This window comes from Pipra filicauda, unplaced genomic scaffold, assembly GCF_003945595.2.
Source record: "Pipra filicauda isolate LSUMZ 115617 unplaced genomic scaffold, ASM394559v2 scaffold183_size1465899_pilon, whole genome shotgun sequence".
In the NCBI taxonomy this organism is placed as follows: domain Eukaryota; kingdom Metazoa; phylum Chordata; class Aves; order Passeriformes; family Pipridae; genus Pipra; species Pipra filicauda.
Genome location: NW_024104291.1, coordinates 1,449,713 through 1,465,842, shown reverse-complemented (window position 1 = coordinate 1,465,842; position 16,130 = coordinate 1,449,713). Strand labels below are relative to the sequence as shown.

General features: G+C 47.6%; 3 protein-coding genes across 4 annotated transcripts; all 3 read right to left on the bottom strand.

Moving 5' to 3' along the window:
• Nucleotides 1-598: 598 nt before the first annotated feature.
• Nucleotides 599-1,509, bottom strand: LOC120323009 (integrator complex subunit 4-like; the record flags this gene model as incomplete). Its single annotated transcript, XM_039380021.1, has 2 exons — nucleotides 1,452-1,509; nucleotides 599-793 (listed from the first exon to the last, which is right to left on the bottom strand). Coding segments are annotated over exons 1-2 (249 nt in total), but the record flags the coding sequence as incomplete, so codon positions are not given.
• Nucleotides 1,510-4,673: 3,164 nt separating this feature from the next.
• Nucleotides 4,674-8,177, bottom strand: LOC113998407 (BTB/POZ domain-containing protein KCTD14). 2 transcript variants are annotated; one of them, XM_027741108.2, is made up of 2 exons: nucleotides 8,118-8,177; nucleotides 4,674-5,510 (listed from the first exon to the last, which is right to left on the bottom strand). In XM_027741108.2, the coding sequence occupies exons 1-2, from the start codon at nucleotides 8,175-8,177 to the stop codon at nucleotides 4,839-4,841; spliced, it is 732 nt and encodes a 243-aa protein (XP_027596909.1). In that variant the 3' UTR covers nucleotides 4,674-4,838. The 2 variants fall into 2 exon arrangements, with proteins under 2 accessions (XP_027596909.1, XP_039235957.1); XM_039380023.1 differs by having other exon boundaries at nucleotides 4,839-5,510; nucleotides 8,109-8,177.
• A 5,101-nt stretch (nucleotides 8,178-13,278) lies between these two features.
• On the bottom strand, nucleotides 13,279-14,846 carry LOC113998399 (mid1-interacting protein 1-B-like). The gene is made up of 2 exons (XM_027741095.2): nucleotides 14,373-14,846; nucleotides 13,279-13,614 (listed from the first exon to the last, which is right to left on the bottom strand). The coding sequence occupies exon 1, from the start codon at nucleotides 14,782-14,784 to the stop codon at nucleotides 14,395-14,397; it is 390 nt and encodes a 129-aa protein (XP_027596896.1). The 5' UTR covers nucleotides 14,785-14,846; the 3' UTR covers nucleotides 13,279-13,614; nucleotides 14,373-14,394.
• Between the last annotated feature and the right edge of the window lie 1,284 nt (nucleotides 14,847-16,130).

Genomic DNA, 16,130 nt, shown 5'->3' with positions numbered 1-16,130 from the left:
CCAGGAGAAGCTGTGAATGCCCCATCCCTGGAAGTGTTCAAGGCCAGGTTGGATGAGGCTCTGAGCAACCTGGTCTAGTGGAAGGTGTCCCTGCCCATGGCAGGGGATTGGAACTGGATGATCTTTAAGGCCCTTTTAACCCAAGCCATTCCATGATTCTATGATTCTAAAAGTGCCCCTTTTCACAGCAGAAGCAATAACTAAAATGTTTTTAGCTAGAGGGAATTAGGAGCATGGGAAAGAAACATCAGTCAGGAAGGATTCAGATAAAGCTGAAACAGCTCTGGACAGCCAGGCTCCCTGGAAAACTTGACATGTCTTCTGTCCTTTGTCAAGTTACAACTAACCACACAGGCCATGGTCAGGGATAACATTGCCACATCCTTGTCACAGGCTCCTGAAACCATCAGAAAAGCAACTAAGTGATCAGAAATCACTTGGATAAGGGGCTGCAGTTGCTCAGTCTCCTCACACAGAGCACCCAACAGCCCAGCTGGTAACTCAGTCAGCAATAGGGGAGCCTGAGACTCCGTGTTCCACATCCCACACCAAGACAAGACCAGAAGAAGCAAGCATGCTTGGCTCCCAGTTTCACCACCTTGTAATAATGTTCCAGCAGGATCCTGACAACCCCTTCCACGCTCTCCACTTCCACGGGCTTCCTGGCAAACTGGAGCAGGTACTGCAGGGCATCTGCAGGCGAGGTGGCTTTGCACAGGTCAACATGGAGAGCTGCCGATTTGCTGGGCTTGGTCAGACGCAGCTTCTTGGTGGATAGGTCCTCGTGCTGCTGCTGTGCACACAGGGACATGGCTCAGAAACAGCAAATCCTGACCCACTCCTGCCCAGACTGAACACGGGGAAGCCTGAGGAAGCTCCTATGTCCCATGGCAGTCACTGGTCTCTCCCTCATCTGTCTCAGGAAGGAACCTCAGACCTCTGCTCAGACCCCTGCGGCTGCTCCTGTCCTGTCCGGGTACCCCCATCCCCTGGACACATGGCCTCTCCCCACCCCAGCCTGGGACAAACCCTTCTGCTTCCAACACCAGACAACCAACCCAAGGCAAACACAATTTATCCTCTGCCCACCGGCCTGGAGCAGCCCAGGAACTCGCTGTAGTTCCTTCCTTCCCCAGGCCCAGGCTGGGGGGAGCCGCGTCTCTCCCGCAGCAGTCGCGCCCCTCCCCAGTTCGCTTCTAAAGGGAGCACCGTCCCCCTCCCGCAGCCCCCTCCCCTCCAGGCAGCTCTAGCCTCCCTAAACTCGGAGCCGCCTCGCCCCGCTCCTCCCCAGCCCCACTCGGGACACCCCCCTACGAGGCACAGCGGGCGGGCGGCGCTCCCAGGCCTGGTCCCGGGCTGAGCCGGAGGGTTCCCCCGCAGCTCCGCATCACCCGCCGGCACCTCCCGCCGCACGGCAGAGCTCGGGGCCGGCCCGGCCCGTCCAGACCCACCTGGACCACCTTGGTGAACTCCTCGTACACCCGCTTCTTCAGGTGCGCCGCCATGGCGCCGGACAGCGACCCGGAAGAGGAACCACAGAGCGGGCCGCGAGGCGCGCCCTCTCTTTCCGGCCGGAGGCTGCGCTCTATGGTCAAGCAGCCTCCTGTTGCCTTGGGAACGCGGGGCGGACATGGCGCCCGCGGTCCGGCCAGCGCAGTCAGCGCCGCTGCCCGGGGCGTCGGCCCCGCGCAGCTTTCCTCCAGAATACCCACTGTTTTCGCTAGTACTGGATTTTAGACCATATAAGGACCATATAACAATATAAATAAAAGTATAAAATATATATATGTCAGTGACGTGACTTGATGTTGCATTAGACACACATGGAAGTGTGTGTGCCTTCAAACATGTCTCCTTGGAGGAGAGGGGAAGGAGGCCCTGGCACTGAGGAGCCGCCCGACAGACATGTGTCTAGTTAGATGACAGGAGACACTGGCAGCAGCTGTGTCTGTGACACCCGTGTCACCAGAGGTAGCCAGAGATGGCCACAGTTCGGTCACGTCCTTGGGACAAGAGGATTTGGGAAAGGGCTGAATCAATTAGGTTTGAAAAGACCTATGACTGAACACCACCTTGTCAACTAGACCATGACACTAAGTGCCATGTCCAATCTTTCCTTAAACACCGCCGGGGTCAGTGACTCCACTACCTCCCTGGGCAGTCCTTTCCAATGGTTAATCACCCTTTCTGTGAGGAAATTCCTCCAATATCCAACCTAAACCTATCCTGGTGCAGCTTAAAACTGTCTCCTTTCATCCTCTTGTTTGATGGGTCCAAAGGAGGGCCAGGGAGGCAATCACAGGTCTGGAGAAACTGCCTTAGAGGGAAGATTGAAGGAGCTGTGCCTCTTCTCCCCAGGGGGACCTCAGCGTAGTGTTCCCTGTACTTAAAGGGCACCCACAAAGATGTATGGCATCTCTCTCTTCACGAGGAGCAGTGTAGATGAGACAAGGGGCCACAGGGGCAAGTTGCACCAAGAGAATTTTCTTCTCGATATAAGAAATATTTTTTATACAGTGAAAACCATCATTCAGTGGAAGAACCTCCCCAGGGACATGGTGGAGTCCATATCACTGGGAGTTTTTGCTATATGACAGGACAGGGTGCTCAACAATCTCATTCAGGCTCCCTTTCCCAGCAGAGGCTCTACCAGATGATCCTTTGATGTCTCTTCAAGCCTATGCTGTTTTATTAGACCATCCTTGATGAAGCTATTAGAATCATAGAATCATTAAGGTTGGAAAAGACCTCTAAAGTAATCAAGTCCAACCATTAATGCAGCACTGTCAAGCCTACCAGTAAACCATTTCCCCAAGTGCCACATCCGCACATATTCTGAACACTTCCAGGGATGGTGACTCCCATTTCCCTGGGCAGCCTGTTCCAATGCCTAACCACCCTTTCAGTGAATACATTTTTCCTGATTCTTCCTGGCACAACTTGAGGTAATTTCCTCTTTTGCTGTCACTTGTCACTTGGGAGAACAGATCAACCCCCACCTGGCCACAACCTCCTTTCAGGGACTTGTAGAGAAGGAGAAAGTCCCCCCTGAGCCTCCTTGTCTCCAGACTAAGCATCTCCAGCTCCCTCATCCAGACCTCACCAGATTTGTGCTCCAGCCCTTCCTCAGCTCCGTTGCCCTTTTCTGAGCCCAATCCAGCACCTCAATGTCTGTCTTATCAAGAAAGACCCAAAACTGAACATAGGGTTTGAGTATGTGCAAATTAAAGTTTCTCATGGCAGCAGTCCTGTAGACTTAGGATGTTGGTTGGTTTGATACTTTAGCTACCCTATAATCAGAAGGTTTCCTCCAAATATATAATTTTCATCTCCTGTGTTGTGACTTCAGCCAGTTTTCTGACCTTTGGTATGTACAAGTGTAACAGATCTCTTTAAAGATCTGGGAGGCCCCCTCAATCTCTCTTCTTCTAACCACTTGGTTAGGATCAAAAGATCCAATTTTCTAATGTTTTTTGTCATCTCAGACACTGACTGTGTCTGTTCTTACCAAGGTTAGGAATGTGAGAGGTCTCAGAGAGCCTCCTCACACATACAGCAGAACTGCCGTGCAGTCAGTGGCATGACTCACTGTCAAGGAATCTGTGCTAGGATGGGCACATCCGAAACTCAGCTTAATTAGGAATGATTCAAATCCATTGCCATAAAGAAAAAATTTCAGGACTTTAGAACCTGTTAGTAAATAAAATAAATAAAAGCAAATAAAGAACTTCTGCATCACTCAAAAAGCTTTTAAAAGTTATTTATTTGACATCTCAGGGACCATCCTATGATTCTATGATTATTGTCCTTAACTGGAAGAAATCCATCTTCTAAGAAGTAAAGGAAATACAGTCAGCATCAAATTAGCCATTATGATTTTCAGAGTGATTAAAACCAAGACATATCCAGTATAAAAATAAACTTTCAAATACTAAGATTTTTAAAACACAATTTAGGACCCAGCTTGTGTTCTGTAAAAAAAGAGAATTTTCAGGCTACTGCTTCAGTAACACTTCCTTCCCATTGAATCAGGGTGGATTTTCCCAATTCTTCCAGAAGCATATATATTTAGAAATAGTATAATAATAATAATAATAATGAATGTCATAGGAAAAAATTAAAATTGGGTGGCCTGAGAGATGAGTGCATGTCCTTAGATTATAGACTCCTCACATAAGTGATGGTATTTTTGCCTTTTGTTGATCCTGGAACTGAGGTTCTCTATCTTTCCTTCAGAATAAATAATAAATAATGGTAATAAATACATCAACTAGAGAGCAGGCTGTCTACTGAAGGAATAAGAAGAGATCATAGACACTGAATCCTTCTTTTTAACCCAAGTTCTGGTGTGGAAAGCAGGGAGAAGAAGAGCTTTTGCCTTCTCATTAAGAAGCCAAATTTAATTTGAGCATGTGTTGATGTCACTATTTCCATTAGGATTTTCACATGTGTGACCTGTTCTCATTTGCACCAAGAGACCAACTCTACATATCCATGAGACACATTTGGGATTATTCATTTCTCTCAGGTTGAGTGAGGTTGGTTCGATTCACAGATACATCTCTCTGAATCTAACGAATAGTCAGCAACACTGAAAGAGTAAAATTCTTCCTTTTCCTGGTACTTTTTAAATCCCCTAGAAAGCTATCCCCTAAAGCCCAAGAAAATAGTAACTCTTAAGTGCTTAATTTAATTTGGCAAACAGCCAAAGGAGATCCTTTCATTGACCCATGCATTTCTTCCTGTCTCTCTGGTAGTCTATGGCTTAGTCTCTATGGCCCAGGCCAATTTGTTTTAATAATTGCTTCCTTCCATTCCCCACCAATGATGGCATTTTGCTACCACCAGGTGAACAGGAACTTGTAGAAGAAGTCATGTGATTTGAAGCGAAAACCTTTTTCAGCAATGTGGGGCTGAAAGGATACTTTATACCCTTTGGCTTCAACATCCATTTGAATGCAGTCCAGCAGATCAGAAATACTTGGCGCAGCCTTCCAGGGGCCAAATTTCACCACAGATTTTTTATCCATGTCCAAACTGTTCAGGGCATCCTGACACCTGGACGCGTCCTCCTCAGTTCTGACCACACATACGATGACGCTGGACCGGCGGGATGCAACCGCTTCCGCCCTCGCGATGCGGATCATCAGCTCAATGTTCTCACTGTAGTTGGGCACACGAGCCAGAAACTGCTTCCTTGCCACAAGCTCCCCAAAGATCTGTGGGGAGTCCTCTAGCTGCTTGATTAGAGGTTCTATGTCATAGAACAATGCCTCCTTGTAGACATCCTGGATGCATTGGGTGGGCACTTGGTTACTGCGCAGGTACTCCAGGATGTATTTGAAGTAGGTGCCTGGCCTGTCAATGAAGAACCTCCCTTCAGAGTCAGTCCTGAGTTTGGGCTGGCCGGTGAACATCTCTGCCAGCTTGGATCCAGGGTGTTTCTTTAAGGTGCTCAGCGTTGTCGTGTACATCTCCCCACCAACATTTAACTCCACGATTGGTGACAACTGCAAGTATCACAAGGGGACAAAAAGCATGTGCATTACTAGTCTGAGGCCATCAGCATGGGAGTTGGAATGATTGTGTGAAAAGTGGTATGAGCTCCCATCTCTTGGGGATCAGATGGGAGTATCCACCACATGTATTATTAAAAGCAGATGCAGGATGCTTATACAGCCCTTGCAACCAGAGCAGCAGAAACTTGAACGTTTCTAAATGGCTAAGTCTTTGCCACGTCTTGGGATGTAGGAAAGTGTTGTTTTCCCAAGGGGGAAGAGGGAAAAGAAGTACCCTGCCCAGGAAAGCTGCGAGTGACTACAGGATTCAACACTAATCTCCTAAGTCCCACACAAGCATTGTCCCTGTGGGCCATTGTCCTTACAGCAAGAGCAATATGTGAGCCCTCATCCTCCCCATGTGCAGAGGGACAGGGATGGAACCCAAAGTTGTGCCACTTCATTCTTACCACCTAAGCTGTTCTTTTCTCTTCGAAGGAGGAACTAAAGCTACAAAGACTAAAAACTAAAGTTACAAACACTGAAAAAAATCCAGCACGTCAGAGGTGCTAGAAAGAAGCTGTTTAGCAAAGCACCTAAAAAATGTATGATAGCTTTAGCTAGAGGAAGTAAAGGAAATAATTCATGAAACTGACATGGATTTAAGAGGGAAGAATGTAAAGTTTGTGGATTTGTTTGGATTTTTTTTCTCCCTGTGCATTAACACCATTTTCTGAATTGGAGGAGGTCTGAAGGCCTGGAAAGCTGGGCTTAGTGTCTAGTCTGACCTTCCTGACAGTTCAGTGGTGAAGAATTTTAATAGCCTCCCTTTGCACTTGGTCATTTTACGTAATTCTCAGCAGATGAAAAGAAGAGGGAAGAAAGAAGGCAGCTCTTTCCCCCCCCACCGTCACTGCTGTAATGCAAGTCACAAGCCTGGCCAGGGCCACACCTGCCATTGGGAAGGCGTGAGTCAATAAACAACCCTATTTTCCAGGAGCTCACCTGCGCTTTCTTGGATCCGATCATGCAAGGATCTGCCTCAGTGCTGCTAGTCACATGCCTCAAGTGAAGTGTGTACTTAAGTGCTTAGCTGGATCCCACAGGTACAAACCCATGGGGTGACGTAAGCTCATCTCACAGCTCATACCAAGAGAAGGGGGGGCTCCTGCTGCCCTCTTCTGTTTCTGTCCTTGTACCTACCTATGTGCTTCTGTTGCTCATCTCGTGCCAGCTCTGCTTCTCTTTCATCTTAGTGAGCTGGGTTGGCTCACAGACGATTTAGCAAGTAACAGAGCTGACAAAGGGAAGGAACTAGGAACAGATAACCTGGTGCAGGGAGAAACCTTCCCTTTGAACAGCAGCAAACTCTGAGATTTAGCAGAAATTTGCTCACAGCCTAAGCAACCCAGGGAAGCAATAGAAGATTCAGGCCAAAAACCCAGCAGGAATATTGCTTTGGACTAGTTTGGTGGCTTCGTCTCAAGGGCAATCATTTACCTGGGGGTCAATGACTAATATTATTCTGTCTGAGACTATCTTGTGATTACCATGCGCTGAAGAACACAGCCCAAAGCTGTTTCTGTAGTAAAGTCTGTCATTAGGAGATTTGCCATTAGTCCAAGTGATACTAACAGCTCTCCCCAGCAGGGATCATTTGACAGAAGGGTCTCATGCTTTTGAGCCTTTGCTCCTTTTTCAGGTGGCAGGTTGGTTTTTTCATGCTGTTTGTCACTAATACAAATGGAAAACATGTTCTTCATTAATACAGTAGCCCGACTAACTTTATGTTCATATATCTCAATTAATGGTTTTGGCCTGGCACCAAACTGGTTCCCAGCAGGCTGGAAGAGATGGCACCAGCTGATTTCCAGTTCTGTAACCAGCCAGTAAGGTGACTCTTAGGAAAGTCATTCCCCTATTTGTGCCCAGTTTATTAATCTGTAAAACAGTTACCTCCCTGGGGAACGTTTTATAGCCTACACCTGAAAAGCTCAACACAAGAAGGTTGGGTTTTTAAAGGCAGAGAGGTCTGGAGGAGAGACTGTACAACTATAGCAGAGAAGACAAACTGGTTAGCAACAGACTGAGGGCAGAGGAGAGGAAAAAGAAATCATCTCATCAGTGATTGCTGACTAGTAATATTCTGCTTGTCTGAGATTGCCACTAATTCTCTTAATAGGTAGAAAAACTACTGCTCCCACCTGATGATTCTGCATGTTAACAACACAGGACAGCTTTTGCATCATTAGAGACTCCTAAGAATTGTTGAAAACCCCCCCAAACCCACAGCAGGCCTTTATTTAGGGATCTGACCAATTAAAGTTCCTATTAATTGAACTCCACTTCTTGTTTAAGGAGAAGAAGAACCAATCTGGTTATTTGCTGTTGCCAGACCTTGTATACCTGTGAGGGACTTGGCCCTTCTGTAAGCAAACAAGTGCGAAGATGCCAGAGTCAGACACAGCTGTTTAACTAGGATCTTCTTAGTCATCCATCTGGCAAATCCTGGTGTCTTCAGGATAACAGGTGGGGGAAAAAAACACTCAAATGTAGCCCAAAGAGGGTGCTTTGATCCCTCGTGAGGAGATTGTGCCCTTAAGCCTGTACCTTACTCACCGTATGCAAGCTGCCGGTGACCTGCTTCCCAAGGGGCTTGTGCTCTGACGAAATACTCATCTTCCCCAGGAGCTGAAGGCTCAGCTGTTTGGGAAAACCTGCTGCTCAGTGCTAGGGTCCTGCCCTACACGCAGGGTGTCTCCCAGCTGTGCTCCAAGCCTCTTTCACTTGGTCTTTGTTGGGTCAGCTTTTCCACGCTCCCAACCCAGCTGCTGCCCCGCAGGCTCCAGTTAGCTCTGGCCACAGCCCTGGTACTAGTTGCAGGTGTAGGCAGAGGGGAGGGAACAGCTTGAAAGCGGAAGTATTTGCTCATTAGTTTTCTGGCAGCCAGCAAGGTGCAGGGTGGACTTGGGCTGGCTGCCAGCACACACCTCCTGCAATGCTATCGGTGTGGTGACTAAGTGCCAAACAATCCATTCCAAACAAGGAGCCCCGCAATGTGTGCCTGTGTGTCTGCCTCTGCCTCGACAACTGATTGTCTCAAACCTGGCATTTCCCAGTAAACATTTTTGCAGCTTTTTATCCTCCATGAGCTGCTATTTTAAGGCACAGTTTATCCCAAACCATTTCATTGATCCCATTTGTCATTCCCATTGACGACAGATCAGGGTGTCTACAACCTGTCCAAGGTGGTGGCATTTTCTTTCTCACCCATACAGTCACTGGGCACTGAGTAATTTGGGCAAGATAAATAAAACCAAACTGAAATCTCTGCTTGAGCCTGAACTATTCTTTTCAACTGGTCATAAATATTTGATTATTATCTTTGCATGACAGTGTTTTCTAATATCCTATATCCACCAAATATAGAATGTGAACAGCACCATAGATTTAGTGATAATGAAACTATTTGTTACAACATCAAAACACTCACAAGGATGTACTGCAAATGGGCTTGTAAAAGCTTAAAGGGGGGCATATAAAAAAGAGGGAGAATGACTTTTTACTTGGGCAGAAAGTGACAGGACAAGGAGGAGCAGTTTTAAACTAAAAGAGGAGTGATTTAGATCAGATGTAAAAAGAAATTCTTTACTGTGAGGGTGATGAGATACTGGGCCAGGTTGCCAGGAGAAGCTGTGGTTGCCCCATTCCTGGAAGTGTTCAAGGCCAGATTGGATGGGGCTTTGAGCAACCTGGTCTAGTGGAAGGTGTTCCTGCCCATGGCAGGGGGGTTTGGAACTAGATGATCTTTAAGGTTCCTTCCCAACCCAACCCAAACTGTGATTCTATGATGAATCTATGTCTTTGTTAATTTATTAAATGCAGAGTATCAAATCAGTGAGCCTAAATAACCTCTCCAGAACTAGACCACAGCCCTTCAGAATCTCCTTTGTTTTATTCTAGGTGTTTCCAAGGGCACTGGTGCTTTCAAGTTTGTCTTCAGGCCACTCATCACTTCTGTGTCTTTACTTCATTATGGTGGTATAGATGTAACTTAATGTTTGTAATGAGAGACAACATCTTTTATTAGATCAGCTGACACAGATGGATAAAACCATCCAGGCGTTAGGGCACATGAGCCATTCTCAGGGCTGCTTCTTAGGTATGTCAGATTCTGTTTCACCTTGCTTGGGTTTTTTTCCATTTTTTTTTTCAGTTTCTGTTGGTCTAATAAAAGGTGTTACCTCCTCTACCAACCTTGCCTCACTGTCTTTCATTTCAAGCTGCTTCTTGGTACGAGCAACAAAAGGGAAAATCTCAGACAAATACAGTGCTTCCTAAAAATCTTCCAGGGGGAGATATTAATCATGAAAATCAACAGTGTGATATACAAGGAAATAATTGGCACGAAATCTTCATCGTGCTCATGGACACCAGCTTTGTTGTTTTGAGTTCTCCTGGGATTTTGCTGGGTCTGTATCCTCCCAGAAGACAGCATTAAGGTGAGCAGGAGGTTGAGGCAGGGAGAAAAAAGAGTTAGAATTTGCATTGATTCACTCACCTTGAGAATAAAGTCTGTCCTCACCAAGGGCTCCAGCAAAGCTGGACTCAGACTCTTTTCAATGTTTTGTGCATTTAGGTGAACCTGTCATCAAACCCAAATCCTAAGGAATCCCCAGTAATAACCTATGTCTGAGGTATCTTGGCTGCTTTGAATAGAAAGGTTTGAATTTTCCCTTTGCCAGACCAGCAGAAGTGATAGTACTGGATTCACTAATGAGGTCTGCTTGGGAGCCCAGGTTTTGTGACTTGTAATAAATTTTAAAAAATCAATTGGAATCAATTGGCTTATTGGAAAAGAGGGAGAACTGGAAGATCCACATGTTCTGGGCCTTTGATTCCTGTAAATTCTATTCTTCGGGCTGGTTAATTTAGGTGCTTCAGAAAATATCCTGACAGAGTTCACGTCCATCACATCTTTGATGCTGGAGGTCATAACCTTTCCTTCTGCAGCTACAGAACTGGATAGACAGGTGGACCCTCACCTCTCTCCTCACTCAAGCTTTTCAGTAGGGAAGGGTAAAGAGCAGGAAATTAGTTTACTTTGTTCAAAAGCTCATCTGAAAGGTTTCCCCAAATCAGAATCAAGGGTGGCTAATGGCATTTGAGGCCAAACCTTCAATGCTACTACAGAGATCCTTAGCACTTCAGTGAAAGAATATTTGTTAGCTGATGTCCACAACTCTTTTCTACTGCTAGACCAACCATGGCTTGTCCTTCAGTGTGATGAACATGCTGGTCCGGTCCCCCTGCTCTTTTGCTCCTTTTTTATAACTTGGCTACTTTTTCTGGCACATTATGGGACAAAGAACGGCCTGGAAGTCTGTAAAGTATTTTGACTAGAAGTCACTATGTATGTGAAAAATCTGACTTTTACCCTTTAATCCCACCAACCAGATGACTTGCTTTAAGATGACATTTTTCAGTCCTGCTTTACAAATTACCCACTGTTGAATTTTTTGCCCCCTTTTCATGAAAGATATGATTTAAGTTACCAAGTTTGTAAAATTCTATAAATTGTGCATAACATAATCTTATAAATCTGTAGATAACAATGAGCTGGAACATCTCTGCGCTGGTACGTACATTTACTCAGAGGGTAATGAGGCACCAGCACAGGCTGCCCAGAGAAGTTGTGGCTTGGATAGCAGGTTGGATATTAGGAGAAGGTTTTTCACCCAGAGGGTGGTTGAGCGCTGGAACAGGCTCCCCAGGGAAGTGGTCATGGCACCAATCCTGTCTGAGTTCAAGAAGTGTTTGGACAATGCTCTCAGGCACATGGAGTGATTTTTTGGGTTGTTCTGTGTAGGATCACAAGTTGGACTCATTGATTCTTGTGGGTCCCTTCAAACTTAGGATATTCTACGATTCCTGAAAATTGCTGGGTTGCTCTGGTGACCTGTGGCCAGCCTGCACAATTTGTGAAAATTTTACTGTAAAGCAAAACCATCAGCAGTTTGATTTAGATCTGCTCAGGAATTGCAGCTGGGCTGGTGACTCTGCAGTTCAGGAGCCACTCCTAAATCAAACACCATGTGCTGTACAAACACCGTAGACATTCCTACCTGAGGCCTTCCAGACATTTATCAGCTCCACCCACCTTTTCAGAATGCATGGTTGATGGCTTGTATCTGAGATCTGAGCTGGCTTTGGACAGGCCCCAGGACACCATCAGAAGCCAAGGAAGCAAAATGTCTGCTGGCCAACTAAGTGTGTGCTCCATCTCCAATGAATGAATGGGGGGAGGCACCCCTGGGATACAGATTTAACCATTCATATTGCCATTTGTTAAAACAACCCAACAAGACCATCAGTGCCCACATTCCCAAGAAACTAAATTATTCTCCTTGTACCCATATTCATTGACTTCTTTCCCATGTTTATATCATGTTCAGCTTAGCTCGCAGGGCATTTCCCAATGTTCACACTCTTTCAGAAATGCCTTATTCTCTTTGGGGAAATTTTCTCTGTTATTTTCTGTGCAATTAGATCTTCACTAAAATAAAAGCAAGGGATGGAGTTCCTGCTTTTCTCATTCTTTACAGTCCTGTGGACTTTCAGTTGCTGCTCAGCAATCAGAGCCTCACTAAAGGGGTTACCATGAACATGAACAGGTGATCAAGGCATGGAGCTGCTTCCAGGAGATCAGAGGAAACAGGGTACCATCTGCAGAACATCTGTTAATTTTAGGTGGAGACTTTTAGAGCTGATGAGTCTCTCATTTCAGTATGAAGGATGTTATTTCACTCGTGATATGGCAGATTCAGAGAGCATATTAGCAACACGCAACACAACTGGAGCCTGCAGCACAGGGCATGGTCACAATCATCCTCTCACCACAGATCCTCGGAGATCTCCATTTTTTTAATCAAAAGTGGAAGGATGCTGGAGGACCAGTGTTTGTTCAGCCAAAGCAGTGCTATTTCAAGACATGAATTTGTTTTAAAATGTCCTGAACAGGCAAGGGAACACCTCCCTCTAGTGCCCAGCTCGGTAGAACTTCCCAAGGGTGGTGTCTGGGAGAGAAGGAGTCACCTGGAGGTGGGACCCAGTCTGTACTGAAGGCTCCAACTTGCCTATGAAGAGCTTGCAGCTTCTGCCCACCCACCCAGCGAGGGCTTTGCCCCTGGTCTCACCACAGCTCACAGGGACTGAAGGCGAGCAAAGTCCTGCCTTCCTACTTACCCCAGCTGAGCATCCCCACCTCCTCCTCTGCTCCTGGCTCCAGAGTGTGTCATGGACAAGCAGGGAGAAGGCAGAATTGCACCCTGGGTTTTGCTGGGGCCAATGAGGATTGCGACAGATTGTCCACAGGACTGTGTGTAGCGAAGATGGTGCTGGGTATGAGGAGCTGGGTGAGTATAGGCCATGGGATGGGATGTGCAGTCACTGATTGTACTGGGGAGATGATAAGTTGGGGATCCAGGAGAGAATAGGATGTTAGGGAAGGGAAGGAAGGATGCTGGGGAGCAGGTTGGGATCCCAGCACAGAGCACAGGGTGGTGGCAGGATTACACCAAGGTTTTACAAGGTGTGAGAAACAGAGGGCTGGGGGAACATCCATCCCAAGGCAAATACAAGTCCCACTCTCTGACAGAGAAACCCAGCTCACCTCCCCGCACTGAACCCTGGCCTTGTTGGTCAAGGTCCTGTCACCCTCATGGGCTGGGGGACAGTAGCTATACAGAAGTGACAGCTGGTAGGAAACACAGGACACATGTGCACAAGGCTTTACATTTCATTTACATTATCAAAGAGACCAGTTGCGGGGGGGCAGGATTAGGCACACACAGAAAAAGGCATCTCTTCAAAGTTACAGCTGCCTTCCACAAAGCAACAACACAAAACACTCATTTCCGCTCTGCAGAAATCCCCCTGGGACAGGAGTGAAATGAAGCAGCAGGCTTGCTGGCAGGATCAGCCACAGGACGAGTCGGATGGTACGGGCAGTGCTCGGCGGGTACGGGCCAAGCTCTGCACTGCTCACAAAGGGCGTTCCTTAGTGGGACCTGGCGCAGGAAAAAAAGTGCCACTGGGCTGCAGACAACAGATCACCCTGTGGGGATAATGCACATGGTTTGGTCATGATGTCCTCATTCCTGGCTGTGTTTCCTCCTAAGCAAGGGTTAACACTGTAAAGTCCTGTTAATGTCCTCTGTTGTTACTGTCACCTTTCTACACTCTCCATTTCACTACAAGGATCTTGGCCATAGCCCTGTCTGATGGAGCACAAGGATGTCTACCCAAGGGGTCTCAGGGATGAAAGTCCCACCAGCATGGAGAATGGGTTTGCTTTTTCGGCTGGGACAAGATTGAAGTGTCTAAGCTGTTTGCAGGTGATGTATCAAAGTTAGATATTTGGAGACATGAAAGTGCCAAATTCCTCCCAAAAAATGACTCTGTTACATTTTCAATTAGAGAAAAAAGAGAAACAGATGGAGCAACAGTGCCTGGCAGCTCCTGCAGTCCAGAGTTCAGGGTCCACCAATCACACATCACTTTTGTCCCTGGGACCTTTTGTGTTTGCCCAGAAGCAGCAAGATATTGCCTATGCTGTAAACTGGGGAGTCTTGGGAACAATGTGGAGCTCACAGAGTGGCCTTTGTTCAGTGGTGCATTTTGCATTAGTGAGCAGTTGAGAAAGACAAATACAGGAGAATGTATCTGTTGAGCAGTGAAGTGCAGACTCAGAAGTCCTGGGATTTGGGGATGTGATGCAAACATTGAAAAGCCACACAGCTGACGGGGCATAAGGAAGAGTATGTTACCCCTCAGCCAGCTCCTCCTCGGCACTCTGTGTCCCCAGGCTCTTACCTCGGAGGCAGGGAGTGCAGGCTCAAGAGCTGGAATGATCTTCACTGAGGTTGATCTCCTCCAGGATCTGGCTGTACCTCCGGGTGAGGGCTTTGGTGTTTTTGGTGAGGTCTGTCAGAACTTGCTGCAAGCCGTTGACATGATGGGAGAGGCGCTCCTCCAGATTGCTGTCTGCACCCTCATCTAAAGCTTTTTCAGCGTCAGTGCCAGTCGGGCTCTGGTCGTTGACAGAGGCCAGGCCTTTCTCCACCATGGGCTTGATGGACTTGAGCAGCTGGTAGCGCTCATAGAGGTCTGTGTGGCTGCCTGCGGCCAGGGCCGCCCCCTCCTCTTGCGGGAAGACCCCTCGGAGCAAGCTGGGGAACATCACCTCCTGCTCCATCTTCTGGGTGGCTGAGAAGTACTGCTCCATGGCCTCTCTCCCACAGCTCTGGCAGCGCTGCTCTGGGCTCTTCTCCCCGTCCTGCTCCCCGTCCCCGATGGGGGCTTTTTATGCAGTGCCGAGGCACATCCCTGAGGCACGTCCCTCCTCTGCTGTCCAATGCTGTCCTCCCCTGCCAGCCCCATCCAGGCTGGATGGCTGCAGGGCCAGGCTTGGCTCCACCCCAGCTGGGGCTTGGCTACACTGTGTCCCTGTGCAATCTCTCCTGACCCAGCCTCCCTGTGGCCTTCACCCAAGCTGGCCAGGGGTCCCACTGCATCCCCATGGTGTGACCAGGACAGTGAGAAGAGGAGGTGCCTGGGGTCTCTCATGTACTGTCTCATCCTGTCCTGTAACCACCATCCTTACCACTCCTGAAGGCCTGGGACAGTGAGTCCAGCACCTTCCCCCAGTGCAGGCAGGCTTTAGGCAAAGCTGCCTTGATTTGGGCATTTCTGAGGAGGGGGGAAGGAGAAAAAGTGATGGGTTTATCCAGAGAGGGGGAGTCCCTTATGTGCCCTGCCTGGCAACCCAACTTCTTCAGGGCTGGTCTGGGGGTCTCACCCAGCCCAACCATGGCAACTGGCCTTGAGAACAACCCCTGCTAAAAGAGGAAGGTGATAATGAACAGGTGATACTTGTCTGAAGGGTATTTTCCCCAAACTGGTTATTTAAGGAGTAATATGACCATCAGGATTAAATGGTGACCAGAGAATGAAAAAAAAGACTTTTAAAATTGAGAGGATGTCAGCCAGAGGAGAGGCATGAAAGTTCCAAGTGTGAGGGAAGGTCCTTGGACAAGAGTCAAAACCTGTCGAACCCAGTCCAAAGCAGCCGTGCTGGTATCCCAGACTCCAAGCAGGCCTGGCAGAGCATCCTCCCTGTTGGGTGCTGTGAGCAGCCTGCAGCCAACTCCTGAGCAGGGACAGAGCCAGAGTCAGCACTGAAGAGGATGGAAGATACATCTGGAGCTGATCTGCTCCAAACACTACTAAAGCAGGGTCAGCGACTGGAGAGGTTGGAAATCAGATATCTCTGAGGATGGAGACTCTGCCATCTCTCTGGGCAGCCTGTGATGATGTTTACTATCTTCAGTTTTAGGAACAAAAAGAAGTTTTTCTCACATTTAGATGGGATGTCCTGTGTTTCAGTTTGTGCCCTTCACCATCCTGTCACTGGACACCACTGGGAACAATCTGGCTCCATCTTCTCAGGCTGCATCCTCTCCACCTTCATCATAAACACTGATTGGATCCCCCTGAGCATTCTCTTATCCACTCTGAACACTCCTAGCTGTCTCAGCCTTTCATCATGTGGAATATGGCCCAACTCCTCTA